The sequence below is a fragment of the Eucalyptus grandis genome, chromosome 8 (genome assembly GCF_016545825.1).
Source record: "Eucalyptus grandis isolate ANBG69807.140 chromosome 8, ASM1654582v1, whole genome shotgun sequence".
NCBI classification, from domain to species: domain Eukaryota; kingdom Viridiplantae; phylum Streptophyta; class Magnoliopsida; order Myrtales; family Myrtaceae; genus Eucalyptus; species Eucalyptus grandis.
The window spans coordinates 45,716,931-45,736,310 of record NC_052619.1 but is presented as its reverse complement, the minus strand read 5'-3'; the positions used below and the strand labels follow the sequence as shown (position 1 = coordinate 45,736,310).

The 19,380-nt window shown below is 41.4% G+C and overlaps 2 protein-coding genes and 1 long non-coding RNA gene across 3 annotated transcripts; all 3 read right to left on the bottom strand.

The window, feature by feature from the left end:
- Positions 1–249: 249 nt before the first annotated feature.
- On the bottom strand, positions 250–1,791 carry LOC120287831 (adenosylhomocysteinase 1-like). Its single transcript, XM_039301240.1, has 2 exons — positions 1,078–1,791; positions 250–979 (listed from the first exon to the last, which is right to left on the bottom strand). The coding sequence occupies exons 1-2, from the start codon at positions 1,789–1,791 to the stop codon at positions 278–280; spliced, it is 1,416 nt and encodes a 471-aa protein (XP_039157174.1). The 3' UTR covers positions 250–277.
- A 12,044-nt stretch (positions 1,792–13,835) lies between these two features.
- On the bottom strand, positions 13,836–14,943 carry LOC108954778. The gene is made up of 2 exons (XR_005545201.1): positions 14,521–14,943; positions 13,836–14,441 (listed from the first exon to the last, which is right to left on the bottom strand). It is a non-coding gene; the product is annotated as an uncharacterized LOC108954778 (long non-coding RNA).
- A 2,687-nt stretch (positions 14,944–17,630) lies between these two features.
- Positions 17,631–19,135, bottom strand: LOC104414589 (adenosylhomocysteinase 1). Its single transcript, XM_018861280.2, has 2 exons — positions 18,425–19,135; positions 17,631–18,320 (listed from the first exon to the last, which is right to left on the bottom strand). The coding sequence occupies exons 1-2, from the start codon at positions 19,133–19,135 to the stop codon at positions 17,631–17,633; spliced, it is 1,401 nt and encodes a 466-aa protein (XP_018716825.2).
- Positions 19,136–19,380: the final 245 nt, after the last annotated feature.

Below are 19,380 nucleotides of genomic sequence, written 5' to 3'. Positions count from 1 at the left end.
TCAGGAGGAGTTTATTTTACTTTACTTTCAATTTTTATTTATAGCTGGAAAACTTCAGTAATAAGATTTGGACCAGGTCTTACACACAAATCACAATCTCTTCTAGATACACATTTATACATATACATATGTACATATATGTATCAATTCTACTGGACTTCCAAACTTCATCATGGCCCACCTTATTATCGACGATTAATCAGCCAACTTCCTGCTTTCGGAATATATCCAACCATACTTAGCTAAATATCAAGAATCTTAAAACGGCGACGCTGATCTAGTCGGCATGCTCCTTGCTAAGCTTGGTAAGCTTAGCGCCGAGCTTGGCGAGGTGAAGACTGGCCACCTTCTCGTCCAGATGCTTGGGCAAGGCGTAGACCTTCTTCTCATACTTGCCGGTGTCCCTTTCCATCCACAGCTCGAGCTGGGCCATCGCCTGGTTCGTGAAGGAGCAGGTAGACATCACCGAGCTAGGGTGGCTGATGGTGCAACCCAAGTTAACGAGGCGTCCCTCCGCCAAGACAATGACGCCCGACTCGGTATCGGGGAAGACCCACCTGTCCGTCTGGGGATTGAAGGTGATGCGCTTCACGCCCGGGAAGCTCTCAAGGCCAGGCATGTCGATCGCCTTATCGAAGGGACCGGTGTTGCAGACGATGGCGTTGTTCTTCATCTTCCTCATGTGGTCGACCGTGATGATGCCCTTGCTGCCGCCGGCAGTGACGACAAAGATGTCAGCCTGGGAGACAACATCCTCCAGGGTTAGGACCTGGATACTTTTCATGAGAGCTTGGAGAGCACGAATAGGATCGATTTCGGTCACGATGACGCGAGCACCGGCCTCCTTGAGGGCAGCAGCGTGGTCCTTGCCCACGTTTCCATATCCACAGACCACGAGAACTTTACCAGCGATCTTGACGTCGATGGCCGTCATTAGACCGTCCGGCCTGGAGGGGCGGCAACCGCACAAGTTTTGAAACTGTTTCATGCAAGAGCACTGTGTTCCCAGAAAAGATTATATGGAGCTACTCGTGACTCTACTCAAATCATATAAAATTGGAGTGACTAGATTAGTACCTTGGTCTTGATGATGACAGAGTCGTTGACATTAATGACGGGGAATAAGAGAGTCCCGTTGGCCTGCATCCGGTGCAGCCTCTCGACAGCAGCGGCGGCCCCCTCCGAGACTCCGACAAGTCTCCCCTTCATCTTGTGATACCTCTTCGGATTGGTCTCCAACCCATCCCTGATTATGTTCAGCACGATCTGCAACTCCGGGTTGTCAGTGGACGCCGGGTCGGGGAGATTCCCAGTGCTCTCGTAGGCCTCCTCCGCCTTGATGCCCTCATGGATGAGGAGGATGGCGTCACCCCCGTCGCTGATGATTAGGTCGGGGCCGCCACTAGGGCCCCAGTCGAGAGCATGCTCCATGCACCGCCAGTAGCCCTGGAGGGTCTCGCCCTTCCAGGCGAACACGGCAGCGGAGTCGCAGGCGATGGCGGCTGCCGCGTGGTCCGGGGTGGAGAAGGTGTTGCTCGAGCACCAGCGGACCATGGCGCCCATGGTGGTGAGGGTCTCGATGAGGACGGCGGTCTGGGGGGTGACGTGGAGGGAGCCGGTGATCCTCGCGCCCTTGAGGGGCTGCGAGGGGCCGAACACCGGGCGGCAGGACATGAGGGCGGGCATTTGGTCCTCCGCGAGCTCGATCTGGAGGCGGCCGAAGTCGGCCTGCGACATGTCCTTGACCTTGTACTCGCGGCGGCCGGCGGCTCTCTCCACAGACAAGGCCATTCTTTTTTGTCTTCTTCGGGTTTTTCGACGGAGGTCTGAAACAAAAATCTGCAGTGAGAGAGAGAGCGAGCGAAGGAGACGATGGAAATGCAGGAGCATGGATGGCGGTATAAATAGACGAGGAAACATCAAGCCCCTTCTGAAAATCACGCCCTGTCTCCGCGATTTCGTCCCAGGAAAGGAAAGTACCCCTTCTCCGGCCCCACCCGATCTCGTCCCAGAAAAGTACGGGAATGCCACACTCGAGTTGGAGTTGACCAGAAATTTCTGGGCCAGAAAATTCCGGGAATGAATTTACGGGAATGCCACGCGGTGTTCGGCTGCTTTTTTGTCGACGGGCAAGGGCCTGTTTGTTAAAAAAAAAAAAAATTTCTATTCATTGAAACAATAATTTATATTTTCTTTATTCCAAAGAGTGTCACTGGCCCTGGACACGCCGAGCCACGGCGAGCCTCAGCCTCGCCTAGATCGCGCTGCCTAGGCGAGGTCAAGCCTTTCTAGTGGCCTGGTGAGGCTCAATAAAACCATTCCTGAAGATGTCTAGAACTATAATGTACCTACCACATGACATCATTATAATCTAGCACTCGAGGACTTCAGATAAGCTGTATTATCACAGGAGGATGAAATGACAGGCACAGATGACATTGCACAGTCCTCCCAAGACACCTATGTGAAATGAGGAGGACCTCTTTCCCAAGACCCTAAAGATAAGGACTGGCAAGTTTGCCCCTCGCCCAGCTAGTCACCTTCGACCGAAGAAGGAAAAAAAAAAAGACACAATTATAATAAAAATATTAAAAATTAAAGGAAATAATGAAATTATATAATTTTACAAAACGCATTTTCGTCCAAAGATTATAAATTGTTTGCGATTACACAAGTGTGTTCTTATACTAAGAAATTGTTCCAGGGAATAAAAAAAAGAAGCCATTTCTCATAAAAAAACTGTTCCTCAGAACAAAATTGTTACTAAACGTGCCATAAGCGAATGCCATTGCATGATGTGTGCGCTCGCCTGTGGTAGAGATCCGTGTGACGACGGTTGTCCGAGAAAAGATCCCAAAAAAAAAAAAAAATGGACGGAGTAGATTGCGATGTAAAAAAAGAAAAAAGGAAAAAGAAAAATAAATTGTTGTGACTAGACCATGCAAAATCCAATTTGTACTTGAAAACTCAAGTGATTTTGGTATGCTTGGGTGAGCTAATGCAATTTTTTTACCAAAAAGTACTAAATTTATTATAATTGTGTTAATTCAGTCTTAAATTTTTATTTTATTAATTGAGTCGTGAACGTTTTGCATTTGTGCAAATTCAATCAATCTATTCATTTTTGGACCATAAATCACTAATATGAACGCTGGACATCCTACATGCCTTGATCGACGCTTGGTAATGGTGAAATGATTTGTGTAAATCTTACATGGCACTCATTGAGCACCTAATAATTTTTAAAAATTAATTATGTGATTGTTTTGCATAAAATTTCAAGATAAAGGATTTCGGTGAAAGCATTTTCAAAGAACATAGTTACTTTTCATTCGCTGGTGATTTGTAATTTAGCAGAGACCACAATTTTTGAGATGCTGATTGAGACTGCAGTCCCGAGTCCCAACTCCTTTCCCAGGGCTCTCTTTCTATTGGTTTTCTTTAAAAGATGAGCAGAGAGAACGACCACCTCAAATAAAGTCCACACGCTGCTTTACAAGATCACTAGCAGTTCCATATGCACTTTCTATTGGTTTTCTTTAAAAGATGAGCAGAGAGAACAACCACCTCAAATAAAGTCCACACGGTGCTTTACAAGACCACCAGCAGTTCCATATGCACTTTCTATTGGTTTTCTTTAAAAAAATGAGCTGAGAGAACAACCACCTCAAATAAAGTCCACACGGTGCTTTACAAGACCACTAGCAGTTCCATATGCTGAAAAAAGCAATTTATCATATTAAAAGAAAAGAGATTGTTCTCTGGCTGAGTTATGCCTATTTGAGCTAACAAGTATGAAAGCATGTTGTTATTTAAGTGCGCGATTGCTATTGGCTCTGCGCTGACCCATCTAATCAAAGTGTATACCAGGATGTGCTCAGATTGATACCTTTCCCTCGGGCATCAGTCTTCCTTGGCTTGGCTTGCTTGGCACACACATTTGGGAGTGAAAGCGTAGGCTTTCTTTGATGTGTTTCAGAACTGAATCATCCACAATGTCCAATTTTTCTCTTATTATTCGAACTGGAAGGAAACCTAATCCAAATATTGGATCGGGTTTTGTTCAAGTGGGGTCGGGTTTTTCCTTTTTTCTTTTTAATAATTGTCTGCTAATAATAACTGATGCCTTTCATTTTTTAGAATTGTTGAGGCCAAGGAGAGTTTATTTTATCAAGTCTATTAATATAAGTATAGAATATGTGAGAAGGGGGTGAAGTTATTATTTTATTTGATAGCAAAAACAAAGCAATATAGATAAGTTCCGGATACCGGGTTAGGTCAGGTAAAGCACAGCCCCATTTTTATTCACGTAGGTTCAAGTATCCTAAGTACCCAACCTGACCCATTCACACCCCCTTACTTTTCTAATAAGATTTCAAAGGTGGTGATCCTCACACCCTTGAGGGGCTGTGAGGGACCAAACTCAGACTGGCAAGACATGAGGGCTACCATTTGGACCTTCGCGAACTTGATCTCAAGGTGGCCGAAGTTGGCTCGCAACATGTCCTCGACCTTGTACTCACGGCCGCTAGCATGAGAGAGAGAGAGAGATGGTGTTGAGGAATTTAAATACTTGAGTCATTCCTGTACATCCTCAAACGGAAATTAATTTGACCAGCGTATTAAATGACATGTGACAATCGATGGTTAGCAGCTTGTGGTTTTTTGTTATATTAATCTAATTTAACGAAAATCAATTGAGGGTATAATTATCACAAATATACTAGATTGAGGTTTTTAATAGTAAAAAAATTGTTGTGGGGTAAATTCATCATGTGTGGATCCATTTGCAATTTTTCATGGTATTAATATGAAAAAAAAATTAAAAGAAATTGGCTATGGAGTTGTCATTAAAGCTAGGGGTGAGTATGATTCGGGTAGGTAGTTCCTAACTTAGAACTGGGGACCACCCATTAGGAACCGATTCCTTGGTGGATCCATAAAACGGATACCCAATCCCTACAAAATTGCATTAATCAAGTAATATCATGATAAACCTAGTTCCTATTTAGAGCACCAAAGCTTATTCGGCCCTTATATACAGGTTTAACTGCGAGCCACTAATTTTGATAAAGGATTAAAAACTATAGGGAAAAATGATTAGACTATACTCATTAGCTAAAAACTTAATTTTTTTCAAATATTATGGTGTGGTAGTCTTAGAGTTTCCTAAAACTGGAAACATGTGGAGGATTAAACTTCACCTTTAAAGTCCTAACTTCTACGGAAATTAAAATATTAATCACTTGATCCATATTTTGTTAACGTCCACCTAATTTAATCAAAGGAGAAACCTAATTAGGTTCTCAATTTCATATCGTGTTGACAAAGCCTTGCAATACTTATAGACATCTCCAATCAATTCTCTCCTTCCTCTTCGCTTGTTTATTTTGTATTGATTGAGAAGACAAGTAAATGGATTATTAGAATGAAAAAGAAAAGTAAGGAGTTAATCCTATTACATACTCAAGAGACAGAATTAGTCAAATATACGTATATATTTGGTCAAAAAACTACGAGATAATTAAGTAATTGAGATGAAATATTATATATATACAGCGTCCCGCCCATTCGGTTCGGATGGGTGGATGGGCAATTCCACGCTTAGAATCAGTAACTGGACAGATATTGGTTCCACTAAATTGGGACCGAGAACTAGACCGACTCTCATGGAAACCGCTGATCCTAGTCTAGTCCAGTCCAGACAGTTTCTCAATTCTTTCACACGCCTCTGAATATATCTAGGCAAAGACTAGTAGCCACTTGTCTAAATATAATTGGGCTTCACTGGACCATTGTCCATGTAATGCCACCAATAAAGAGAAGCAACCCATTATAATTATAAATAATATAATATAATACCAGCAAGGAGAAAGAAGAAAGAAGAAAGGGAAAAAAAAAGTGAGTAACATCTTATTGTTTGTATCATCACAAAACTCCACATCTTCATGTCGATAAACACCGGCCTTTTCCTCATCATCCACCTGCTCTCCCTAAAAATGTTGATATGGGTGAAATTAAGCAATTAAGCACTTCACTTAGCATAATAATGTCCCACAAAGTTACTAATGGTTACTTGCAAAAATTAAGTCTCAAAATGATAACATCCTAATATTTTTCCAACAAATTCATTACAAGTATGAAAATTAAATATTCGCATGCCCACACATAGATAACGTAGGTTCCAACTCACTTAGCCCATAATTTTCAATTATAAGATTAGAAGAGTTCCCCCCCACACACACACACACACACACACACACACATATATATATATATATATAATAGGACATTTTATTTATATTATAAAGTAGAAACATTAGACCCAACATTTGGGGCATCAAAACATAAAAGGGCCCATAAGCCAGGAGGTGGAGCAGCCCACCAGTTGGAAGGCAAGGTCTTTCGTCTTTGTTGGCATGTGGCCCAGTCCGCTACTGCGTTGGCAGCCCGTGGGCGGAAAGAGAGGCCCACTTGTGGCATTTGCTGAAGAATCGATCTGCACTCCATCACATTTGCACGTGCTTCCCAGCTCCCATCGTCCAAGTACTTTAAACACTTCACAAGACTTCGGTTGTCGACTCCACGACAACTTTCCCCAATTTCTTTTGCTTTACATACTTCAAAGCTTCAGCGACGCCTAAGGTTTCCAGCTGAAATATTGATTCCGCCCAAACCCGTTTCATGAATCCATCAACCATGCTGCCGAAAGAATCCCGGACAACGCACGCCATTGCTCCTTCCGTTGATCCTTCGCCCAATGACCCATCAACATTTATCTTGAAAGAACCAGCTGCCAGGGCTTGCTGCTGTATGAACAATGGCCAGATCTTTGTTTTTTTTTCTACTTGTATAGGTGAAAATCCCCATTTAAGGTAGCTTTCTTGCTGAAATCAGGCTAGATCTACCACTTTGCAGGCATCCGGTTTAGTCCCTCGAAAAATAAAATTGTTGCACTCCTTCCATACTTGCCATAGGAGGTTCCCGACCGTTTCCAGAGACGGTAAGTTCACATTTCTTCTGATAAATCGCGCTACCCACTCATCCATTCGTGCAATCCCTTGTGCGTCGATTGGTAGATTAATTTCCAGGTGGTTCCAAACCCCTGCAGTCCAAGGGCAAAGTAGATGCGTGTGTTCAACTGTTTCTACCTTATCTCGGCACAAATCACAAACCAGATCAGGTACGATCTTTCTTTTCCATAGGTTCTCCTTAGATGGGATGGCGTTTTGACAAACATTCCAAACAAAAATCCTCACTTTAGGGCTGGTCCGCATTTTCCATATTGCATTCCATAATTTTGACGATGCTTGATATGAGGAATAGGGATGCTCCAGTGCTCTGTTTTTTGTCATTCTATCTCTTAAGATGTTATATCCATTTTTGACTGTATAGGATCCATTCTTCGTGCCTATCCAGATCAGTTCATCAATTGTAATATGACGATTAATTTGGATTGCAAAAATTTCCTGAGTAGTCTGCCCATCAAAAAGATTATATAACAGCGATTGATTCCCTTGTTCTGCTTCAAAATTCATCAACTCAGACACTTTTTGTGGGTCATTTTTATTTGCTGGCCCTCCAATTAATCCTCTCTTCAGCCATTTGTCTATTCTGATATTGACATTTTGACCATTTCCAATCAACATCTCACTGAATCCGCAATAGTTTCCCTTCCTAAAAGTAAACTTTTCCAACCCCAAGAAGGTTTGGGCCCTTTTTCAGCATGCCAAAAGTCTTTTTGACAAAAGTATAGCCCTTTAAATAATTTACACAGAGCATCCAGATTTTTTACCATCCTCCAAGCTTGTTTACCCAAAAGAGCATTATTCACAGTAGGTCTCTAAAACTTATTCCTCCCCGTCTTTCCTTGTTTTCATAATTTCTCATCACTTCCAATGCAAACCGGCTTTTGATTCACTACTTTTCCACCATAAATTTGCTATTTTCTTCTCTATCGCCTTGCAATTGAAACTAGAATTTTAAATACCGACATGGCATATTGAGGTAACGCCTGCACCATTGATTTCAAGAGAATTTCCTTGCCTGCTTTAGATATAATTTGTTCCTTCCATCCCTCCAATTTCATATTTACTCTATTTAAAATCCATGTAAACATTTGTCTTTCTCATGCTCCCCAATCAGATGGGAGTCCCAAGTACTTACCTAACCGCTGTAGCTCTGGAACCCTATATTCTCTTTTCATATTTTCCTTTAATAGAAGAGGACAATCTTTACTAAAGAAGATGCCGGACTTGTTTAGGTTTACAGCTTGTCCCAAAGCATAACAATATTGATTAAGAACCGCTGCAACATTTTGACATTCCTGTAAAGATCCATCCAAGAAGAAAATTGAGTCATCTGCAAATAATAAATGAGTCAGAGCGGGGCAAAATCTATTGAATTTGATCCCTTTTATAAACCCATCTTGCTGAGCTTTACCCATCAATAAAGACAAGCTGTTTGCCACCAAAATGAAAAGATAGGGTGATAATGGGTCCCCCTGTCTGATACCTCTAGTAGGAATGAAAAAAGGAAGAGGTTCTCCATTGAATTGAATGCTAAAAGTTACTGTAGTTACACATTGCATGATCCAACTTACCCATTTAGCACAGAACCCCATTTTCAACAAGCTGTCTTGTAAGAGATCACATTCAATTCTATCATATGCTTTCTGCATGTCAAGCTTCAGCACTACTTGCAAATGTTTTTTCCTTTTCCTCATTCTCAATTGGTGCAACACATCTTGCATGATATAAATATTATCTTGAATCTGTCTTCCATTGACAAAAGCACTTTGCTCCCCTAAAATCGGCATAGGCAGCCATCTTTTCAATCTATTTGCCAAAATTTTCGATATAATTTTATATGCAAAATTGCAAAGGCTAATAGGGCGATACTGGTCAAGTCTTTCTAGATGTGGAATCTTTGGAATCATAGTAATATAAGTTTTGTTGAGGGCTGGTTCCATTATTCCCGTCCGAAAAAAACCTCGAACTTCCTCTATCACATCAGGTTTGATTATATACCAATGATGCTAATAAAAAATTCCATTTAAGTCATCTGGACCAGGTGCTTTATGAGTCCCAAGTTGAAATACAGCAGCATGAATTTCTTCGATGTTACTTCCGCCACCAAACTTTCATTAATATCATTTCCAATTAGTGTAGGACATTGATCCAGAACTGGTTAGCAGTTTCTAGGCCCAACTGAAGTATATAACTCCTTGAAAAAGGAGATGGTGATGTGCTGAAATTGTTGTGTATCTCGTGTCCACTGCTCTGATGCATTTTTCAGCATTGTAATCCACACTTCTATATTGACTCACACACTTACATCTTTTCATTAACATACAAATTATCAATAATTGCACCGTCATTTTCAATCAATAACAGCACCGTTGGACGAGCATTGCTCAATGCATTATTAAGAGAGAAATGGACGGTCATGATTTGGTGTTGGAAGTTGGTCATATGGTGAAAAAGGAAGAAGACAGCTGGTGTGGAAGCCGAACACTGGCACCGGAGCATGCATGATAGACGGCCGGATTTGGATTTTGGTGGAATTGATAAAAATGGACGGCCGGGATTTTGATTTGGCTCAAAAACACGGATGGTGGGCCGTGTAGAGCAAATCAACCCTTAGCTTTGATAAATGAGCTGGATTTGTGGGCCCAGGATGAAAGGAATTCGAAAGCCTTTCTTCCTCCTGCGTGCATTTTGAATTTTATTTTCTGTAAAATTGCAAGTCAAATGTGAATTAATAACTTAGCACTAGACTTATCAAAATGGGTCGTAGACCCATTTCTTTACTTGCATTCGATGGGCTGAGTTGTTAAATAAGTTAATTATATTCTATAAATGGGTTATAGATGACTTTAGAATAATAAAATCCAAAATAATATAGATGTTAAATAAGTTCACAATTTACTTAGACCTAATCCACATCTATGACTCTCCCTCCACTCTCTCTCGTCCTCACTCGATATCACACTCACTCCGTGCTCTCATCTTGATTTGGGCATGATTTTTTCTAAATTTGATTAAATATAGAAATATACTGTTAATTTGATTGGGTCAGGTATAAGTTCAGTTGGGTATAGGTCACTATATTTGTATTATATGAAAATTGGTCAATTTGGATTAGACCATTTTTCGACTTAACCCACCCATTTGACAGGTTTAGTTAACACTAACACTAACAACTTTTTATGTTAGTTGTTTTCAAAACTAAGTAAGTAATGGTCATGGGCTTGTCCTGTGACATCTCCAGACTAAAAGACTACAAGTTTCACCAGAGGAAGGCTTGGCTTCAAGAGAGATCTGGGCCCATGAATGAATGTGTGATATGACAAACTTCTTATCTTGCTAAGGTTGAATGCCCTCTCAGCGAATGGGAACTTGGTAAAATTAAACTAACTATATATCCTCCAAAAGCATAATTAAATTGATGATCGGAATATACATTCTATGTGAAGAAGTATCATTCCGAGCTTGTCATATATTTCGGCCTTGAGCCCAAAAATCGAGCTCGACCCATTGAAAAGATTTGAGGAGTAGGCCTGAAGGAGGAATGGGTCTAGGATCCCGCCTGTAAATCCGAACCAACTTGACCGGGTGGTCGAAATTTTCGAGCTACAAGTCTGGCGGTGAAGAAAAGAAAGTGAGAGAGGAGAGAGCGGGAAGAAACACAAAGGAACTTGTAGTTTCTAATGAAGCGAGTGGGGGCCAGTCGGATACACATGATAATGATGAATGGGTTAGTGTAAATCCTCGCGTGAATCGAGCACTCAATATTTGCCCTTAATAAGAAATAATAAATAAAAAGAAAAAGGAAGGGCATTTAATTACAATAAGAAACTCACACCTAAGTTCCATAGCCTTGAGTCCACTATTCCAATTATGATTTTCATATTCCCATAGGAAAGGGTCGTTCCCTTTTTCAAATTAATGATGTTTCATATAAAACTTCATGAAAAAAGAAAATACTTTTTAAAATCATTTTCAAGAGAAATAGTCATTTCCCATTGTATTTGGTGGCATGCTAAAAAATGTGATTGAAAATATTATTGGGCGTTTAGATCTCATTTGGAATAATGGGTATTGAAGAAGGTGAAGAAGTGAACGTGTGTGGAAGGTGGAAATGATTTCTTGCTTAGGAAAATGATTTTCCCTATTCAAAGATGGGAATTCTTTTTTTTTTTTAATTTGGGATATGTGCACTAAAAGTCTTAAAACTTATTTCGAAAATACAATTGAGCCCTACAACTTGAAAAAAAAAAAATCAAATCTTAAATTTTATCAAATTTGTACAATCAAGTCCTTCTATTAACACACTTATTTTATCTAACAAAAATATTGAGGTGGCATTTTTAAATTAATTTTTCTTTCCTATGTGGTATTTTTTTATTATTTTATTTTCCAAATATATTTAAAGTAAATATAAAAACTAAAAAAAAAAATGCTCAAATTTTAATTGACAAAACAAAACTGGAAAAAGATAAAATGGTAGGGCCTCCCGAAAAGGAGTGGCTACTACCCATCGCCCGAGGGGACAAATGGGGGAGGGTGGTTGGCCCTCGCCATTCTCAAGCAAGGCCTTGTCAGCCCTAGGAAATGGCCAATGAGGTTCACTTAGGCAAATATCACTGAGATTTGCCCATCATAGGTTGAGGAACCCAAATTTGGGCACCAACCCTAGCTAGCTGGGGCGAGGCCTCGTCGACCATAGGTGAGGCCAACACCCTTGCTAGAATCGTAAGGGCTGGTGTTGCCCAAGTTGGGGCCAATGTTGCCTAGGCCTAGCAATACCGGCCCTTGCTTGGGGTTGGGGAGGCCTTAGTTGGGGTCAACCACCTCGTCCAAGGCCACGACCTCCTCCGGCCACTCCAACAACATGCAATGGCAATGGGAGCCCCTCTCTAAGGAGGCCTTGCCACCTTTTTTTTTTTTTCAATTTTATTTTTCCTATACAAAATTTTAGCCTTTTCTTAGTTTTTTGAATGGACCTAGACTTAGAACCAGGGAAGGAGAGTAAATTTCCTGCAAATATGCATCCCACAATGGGTGAACAACTCCTGTTCAAACCCTTCAAGAACAGTCTTTTAGCGGAAAACCACTCACCCTTTAGTTTAGAGCCTAGAGACATTCAAAGATTCCAGGATAGAAACGTTTCTAACCTACCCAAGCTGCATTTCTTGGAGGATCCTACCAGGCTGGAGAAGAAGAGAAATCTAGAAAGTCATAGAGAGGTTTTTCACAAAGTACACACTTTACTTCAAGGGATTCTGCCCAACACAATATATCATCCTCGCCTTTTATAGACGATTAGAGGTTACAAACCAACAAAACAAGGACCAAGCTCACAGGTCCATATACAAACAAAGGCACATATTTTGAAAATAAAATAATAAAAAGTCACATACAAAAGAAAAATTAATTAGAAAATGCCATGTCAACATTTTCCATTAAGTAAATTGACGATGTTAACGAAAGGATTCAATTGCATTAATTTGACAAGATATTAGATCGATTGCACATTTTGCAAGTTTAAGAACTCAATTGCATCTTCAGAATAAGTTTTAAGAATTCTAGTAAACATAATTCTTCTAATTTTAAGTGCGGGAGTTTTGTTTTATTGTAAATATTTTTCTATTAATTAACTATTTTCAATGAATTAAACACATGAAAGTTCATAAAATTAATTCCTGAGAGAGAGAAAGCGGGAGGGGCCGTGCGACAGATACCAATCCAGTTGGGCTATAAACTAAACAGGCCCCCTCTAGCCCCTTCAAGACCATCACCAGGAATATTTAATATGTATTATAAAGAAATTATATGTTAATTTATGACTTATTCTCTATTATGTCATAATTAATTTATGGTTACAATTCAAATTTGATTATATATTATGTGATCATTTTAAAAACTTACCGATTACATAGATAATAATATAATTGAAGTACAAATTTTATAACACCTAGAGCATCATTCGATGTAACTAGTAATTTTTTTGGTCGGAAGTAATTAGTAATTAAGATAATCATTACATCACGAATTACATAATGTCTGACTATGATATGGAAATTTAGATAATTTTACCCAATAGTAAGCAACTGATATTATGCTGATTGTTATTTATGAAATATTTTTTAGTGTACTATATTGATATGCAAGATCAAGAGAACATAACCATCATTATATCCCTTATATACTTTTTATTTCACATTTTATTATTAAATATATAATGTATTTTTTTACATGATTGAAGTTTGTGTAATCATTATGTAAACAATATAAATAAATTCGCTTATAATTAATATAAACTCTAGTTACAACTGCAAACTAATAACAAATAAAAAACGAAAAACTCCACAATCGTATGGTTCCCCATACCTCCCTCGAAATTACTACAACAATAGATGAGTAAAATCTTCATGATATTATCATTTAATGATCACTATCTGATATAAAATTAACAAAAATTTACCTCTTCGAGTCAACAAAATCCACTTAGTTGAGTCAAATGACTGTTTTCGATTTCCTTTACCAGTCAAGCTCAAAATTAAATATTAGAAATAGCACTATCTCGAGTCAAATAAATTAGCTTTGTGAGCTCTCGAGGGTCAAAGGTTCGGACCGAAATTTCACTAAAACCAACTCAAAATGTGAAGGGAACACGTTCGCGGTGACCGGACCCTGCATGCAATTCGAACTGACAACACTGTTCCGGTCAGGTTCTTTTTTGCTTTTTTCGAAAATTCATGCTGCTACAAGCTTATACCCTAATTTGAGCTTCCATTATATACAGTAATAGCTCTTTCCAAGCAAGAGAGCTGCGGTCAAACGGTTCTTTTTATTCCAGAATCACAGATAATACTGCACATGATGCTAATACTACTCAACATAAGGTTCACTTGTAATAAGATGACCACCTGACAAGCACACTCAGCAAAGACTTTCTTCCCAAAAGGAGACAAATTTAAAGAAAAAAAAAACTGGAATTCCAGGACTTCATCACAAGGTGGAATTTGGAATGTGAAGAGTTGCAGTTGCGAATGAGGAACGCTCAAATTTGCATTATCCATGTCAGGAGCTTCCATGCACTTCAGTTCCAAGATATATTTATCTCAGATTGAAAGCAAATTCACTACAACGACTCTCTTGTTCGTTATTTCTTGATGATTCTTCCAAGCACGCCACTCCAAGCAAAGATACGATTTTTGCTTTCTGAGTTGCCAACATAGGAATTGCAAACGTATTCCCCTTCTTCCAAGACCTCTTACAGGATCATTTGGTCCACAACTCTAGGACACAATCAGACAATGCCATCTTAACATACTGGTACAGCTTCAATTCATCTTGGAATGACCGGCCTTCTCCAGAGCAAGAGTATTCTTTAGCTGGGCGCATCTCTGAGACTAGATAGCTTGGCTTCCATGCCTGCCCTTCCGATTAAACACCAGTACTATAGCCCTCTATATCACAATATCACTAGAAGCAAATTCACGATAAATCGTACCTGGAGCTGCATATCCTGTGGTGCCCTTGATACTGAGCAAGCTAAATTGATGTGCATGATCTTTACAGAACCTTGACATGAGCCTTGCCAAACCAGAATCACTTACATAAGCAGACACTTCATTATCGAGAAGAACATTGCTTGGCTCCTGGTCAGAGCGGATCATCAGTCACACAGTGGAAAGACCATTTACCCCCACGTTGGAAAGTAATGTCGATTAATGTGGAGACATTCTCACTCTAAGCAGATGAACATGGGATGTACTGGCTGCTGACATGAACACTGGATACCTCTTGAGAGGATTTTCACTATTCGATGGGTAAATTTACAGAGAGGAACAAGAAGAGAGTTATTGACTGTGCACAGAAGTAAGTAGTATAATCTAGAAATTTCTGGTTAAAGCTACTGAGATATACAAGCAGTGTTGCTTTACCAAAAAAAAAAAGATATACAAGCAGTGTTACTAGACCTGCAAGTAGGAAATGAAGAAGACAACAATCACTAAATGCCTGATACATAAAATGTGAAGTTCTCTGTGCATGTGAGATTACGCTACAAAGATTTCCGTACACGAGAGAACTTGCTATTTGGTTCCACCTCGCCATGCAACTACCTTCTATAACAGAAGCAAGGTTCGACAAAAGAAAAACAGAAGCAAGGGATGAGTCTCTAAGAAGATATTTTTCTAACATTCCAGTCCCCAGTCAATTTAGAAAGGTAAAAATAAAAAATAAAAAACTCTAAACGTGCACCAAGGACTACTAATAGAAACAGAGCACACCCAGAAACACCATTGGTTTTCTTGTTCAACAAAGGTCAACCTGCAAGCAGGACATGAAGAAGACAGCAATCACTAAACGAATAATACAGAATATGAAGAAGTGAATTTGCAATAAAAATAAGTAATTGGTTTAAAAAGTACCAATCTCCAACTTCATCAATCGTCTACCAATATCAAGTTCGGTTCCATGGTCATAGTTAACACTCAGCATTGATTTCACAATGAAAATGAGAACTAAAGTATCCTTTGTAATATGAAAGGGTTTAAATATTCTATAAAAATATTTTTTTTATTGAACTCAAAAACTTTGAGTTCTTCTAAGTCCTCAACTAAAAGTGAAAGTGGTGCAGATTGTAGCCATTCTTGAGCACATATTAGAGCCTCCACCATACTTGAGGTCAAAAAGCTACAAAACGCGTCAAGCACACAGCCTCCTGTGCTAAATGCGGCCTTTGATATCATACTCAAGATGGGTACAGCCTCTAATGTTCTTGTTTGCACAAGGAATCCTTTCAAAGTGATCCCAGACAATGGATCTCCGCCTTCTATTTGTGGCACTAAGATCCCTCATTGTAGACATTTTGCCATCCTTCTATCTAAGAAGCTTGGAACCCGCAACTTATTATTATAATCAGATATAATGTGCCCAACCAAATTTCCCCCAAAATCAAATAAAAAGACACAATGTAATATGTAAGCTGTAGTCCTGTACACCCTCTTAACAAATAACTAGAAAAGCTAGCCTAAGCGACAGGATTTTTTGGCATGGAGTGCTGCAAAAGACTGTCGTAAATAACTAGAAAAGCACTATGTAGCATGTAAGCTGTAGTCCTGCAACTTTCAGGAAAACAAAACCACAATAACAAGTGAGATTATAAACTTATGACAAGCACATCTATACATGCTGAACTATTAACTCTGCACAACTTCTTGAAAACAAGGCCTCTCTTCTATGACTCTGCAAAACATCTTGAAAACACTGGATACAATTGACATCACAAAGGGTTCTGTTCTCCAAATTGCTGCTCTACAATATATAGAAGTGTTCAGCTAATGAGAGGGCACAGAGGCTCCAACCACTCTACATGCGCAAGCAAATAAACACATAAACGTGCACCCAAGAAGAGTCCAACCTTGAAATAAAATAACACCAGTCAGCTCACGTCGAAACAATTAAAGAACTAGTAAACGCCAAGTACAGACACATTTCCCTGGAAAAGAACTCAAGCATGCAGATTCCACCCTATGCAGGTACCCCTGTACTTGTCGTGCAAAAATCCAAACCACGCAAATCATCAACACCATAGAAATGACTCGAACGAGCTCTGGCGGAGAACAACGAGTGCATACACTGATGGAATACTTTTCTCGACTCTAACTTCCCCGTAAGATGCAGATAACCTAACACAGCTAACGGAGTCATTAAGCCCCCTGAAAAGTTGTTAAAACTCTCAGTCCTTCCGTGCTCAACATTCGATTTGAAAGCAAGATAGCAATTAGAAGCGGCTGCCGAAAGCCACCCGAAATTTGTCAGTCAACAAACAAATAAGAAAGTTCCTAAATCAAAGAAGGTAAGGAGATCATATTCATCTCCCTCCTCACATAACGCAGGAACTCATCTCTGAGTATCGCCATGCCACCAACAGATCATGATTTCATGCACCTTTTCCCTCTGCCAATTGAACATTGCACAGGACACAACTGACGAACGCTACGAGCATTTGGACGTTTACACAAATCCTCCGACATGGCAAATAATGCGCTCGACAGGCAGAATCCAATTCGACGGAGCCTTGAAGACGCTCTTCTGAACTTTATCTCCCGAGCGACGAAAGAGGAAGAGTGAATTCGAGATCGAACCTTGAAAACAGGGAGACCTAGATGGCGACGTGGGAGACGGATGGATTTGGGAAGGGAGAGATCGTTGGGCTTTTCGGTGCGTTTCGGAACGGAAGCGTCCGCAATGTCCGATTTTTCTCTTATTATCCGAACCGGAAGGAGACCTGGTCCGAATATCGGGTCGGGTTTTGTTTCGGGCGGGTTTGGTTATTTTAATATTATATATATAATCGTCCGCTAATAACAGTGGTCGCCTTTCAACTTTGAGAACCATTGAGACCAGGAGGAGTTTATTTTACTTTCAATTTTTATTTATAGCTGGAAAACTTCAGTAATAAGATTTGGACCAGGTCTTACACACATTCTCTTATAGATATATATTTATACATATACATACGTACATATATGTATTAATTCTACTGGACTTCTAAACTTCATCATGGCCCACCTTATTTTCGGGATATATCCAACCATACTTGGCGACGGTGATCTAGTCGGCATGCTCCTTGCTAAGCTTGGTGAGCTTACCGCCGAGCTTGGCGAGGTGAAGACTGGCCACCTTCTCGTCCAGGTGCTTGGGCATGGCGTAGACCTTCTTCTCATACTTGCCGGTGTCCCTTTCCACCCACAGCTCCAGCTGCGCCATTACCTGGTTCGTGAAGGTGCAGGAGGAAATCACCGAGCTAGGGTGGCCCAAGTTCACGAGGCGTCCCTCCGCCAAGACAATGACGCCCGACTCGGTGTCGGGGAAGACCCACCTGTCCGTCTGAGGATTGAAGGTGACGCGCTTCACGCCTGGGAAGGTCTCGAGGCCGGACATGTCAATAGCGTTATTGAAGGGACCGATGTTGCAGATGATGGCGTTGTTCTTCATCTTCCTCATGTGGTCGACCGTGATGATGCCCTTGCTGCCGCCGGCAGTGACAGCAAAGATGTCGGCCTCGGAGACAACATCCTCGAGGGTTAGGACCGGGATGCCTTCCATGAGAGCTTGGAGAGCCCGGATGGGATCGATCTCGGTCACGATGACACAAGCACCGGACTTCCTGAGGGCAGTGGCGCAGTCCTTGCCCACGTCTCCGTATCCACAGACCACAGCAACTTTCCCAGCGATCTCGACGTCGGTGGCCATCAGTAGACCGTCAGGCCCAGAGGGGCGGCAACCGCACAAGTTTTGAAACTGTTTCATGCAAGAGCACTGCATTCCAAGAAGGGATTAAATGGAGCTACTCGTGAATCTACTCTCGATCATAAGAGTGGAATGACTAGATTCTTTACTAGTACCTTGGCCTTGGCGACAGTGTCTCTGACATTAATAACGGGGAATAAGAGAGTCCCATTGGCCTGCATCCGGTACAACCTCTCGACAGCAGTGGCGGTGGCCTCGGAGACTCCGACGAGTCTCTCCTTCATCTTGTGGTACCTCTTCGGATCGGTCTCCAACCCGTCCCTGATTATGGTCAGCACGATCTGCAACTCCGGGCTTTCGGTGGACGCTGGGTCGGGGAGACTCCCGGTGTTCTCGTAGGCCTCCTCCGCCTTGACGCCCACGTGGATAAGGAGGATAGCGTCGCCCCCATCGCTGATGATCAGGTCGGGGCCGCCGCCGGAGCCCCAGTCAAGGGCCCGCTCGATGCACCACCAGTACCCCTGCAGGGTCTCACCCTTCCAGGCAAAGACGGCAGCGGAGTCACGAGCGATGGCTGCCGCCGCGTGGTCCTGGGTGGAGAAGATGTTGCACGAGCACCAGCGGACCTCGGCACCGAGGGCGGTGAGGGTCTCAATGAGGACGGCGGTCTGGGAGGTCATGTGGAGGGAGCCGGTGATCCTCGCACCCTGGAGGGGCTGCAAGGGGCCGAACACGGAGCGGCAGGACATGAGCGCCAGCATTTGGACCTCCACGAGCTCGATCTCGTGGCGGCCGAAGTCGGCCTGCGACATGTCCTTGACCTTGTTCTGGCAGCTGCATGTGGTTCTCTCCACTGGCAACGCCATTTTTATCTCTTCGGGTTTTTCGGCGGGGGTCTGAAACAACAATCTGCGGAGAGAGAGAGAGAGAGAGAGAGAGAGCTAAGGAAGGAGACAGCGTTGAGGGATTTAAATAATCGATTCCTCACACGATAACAGGATTTTTTTTTTTGTTTTGTTTTTTTCGTACAGGACAACAGGATGTTGCTTGAAGCTTACGAGAGACAAATTGACATCACCTGAAGCTTCGAGTGATGTCAGCAATAGCGCAC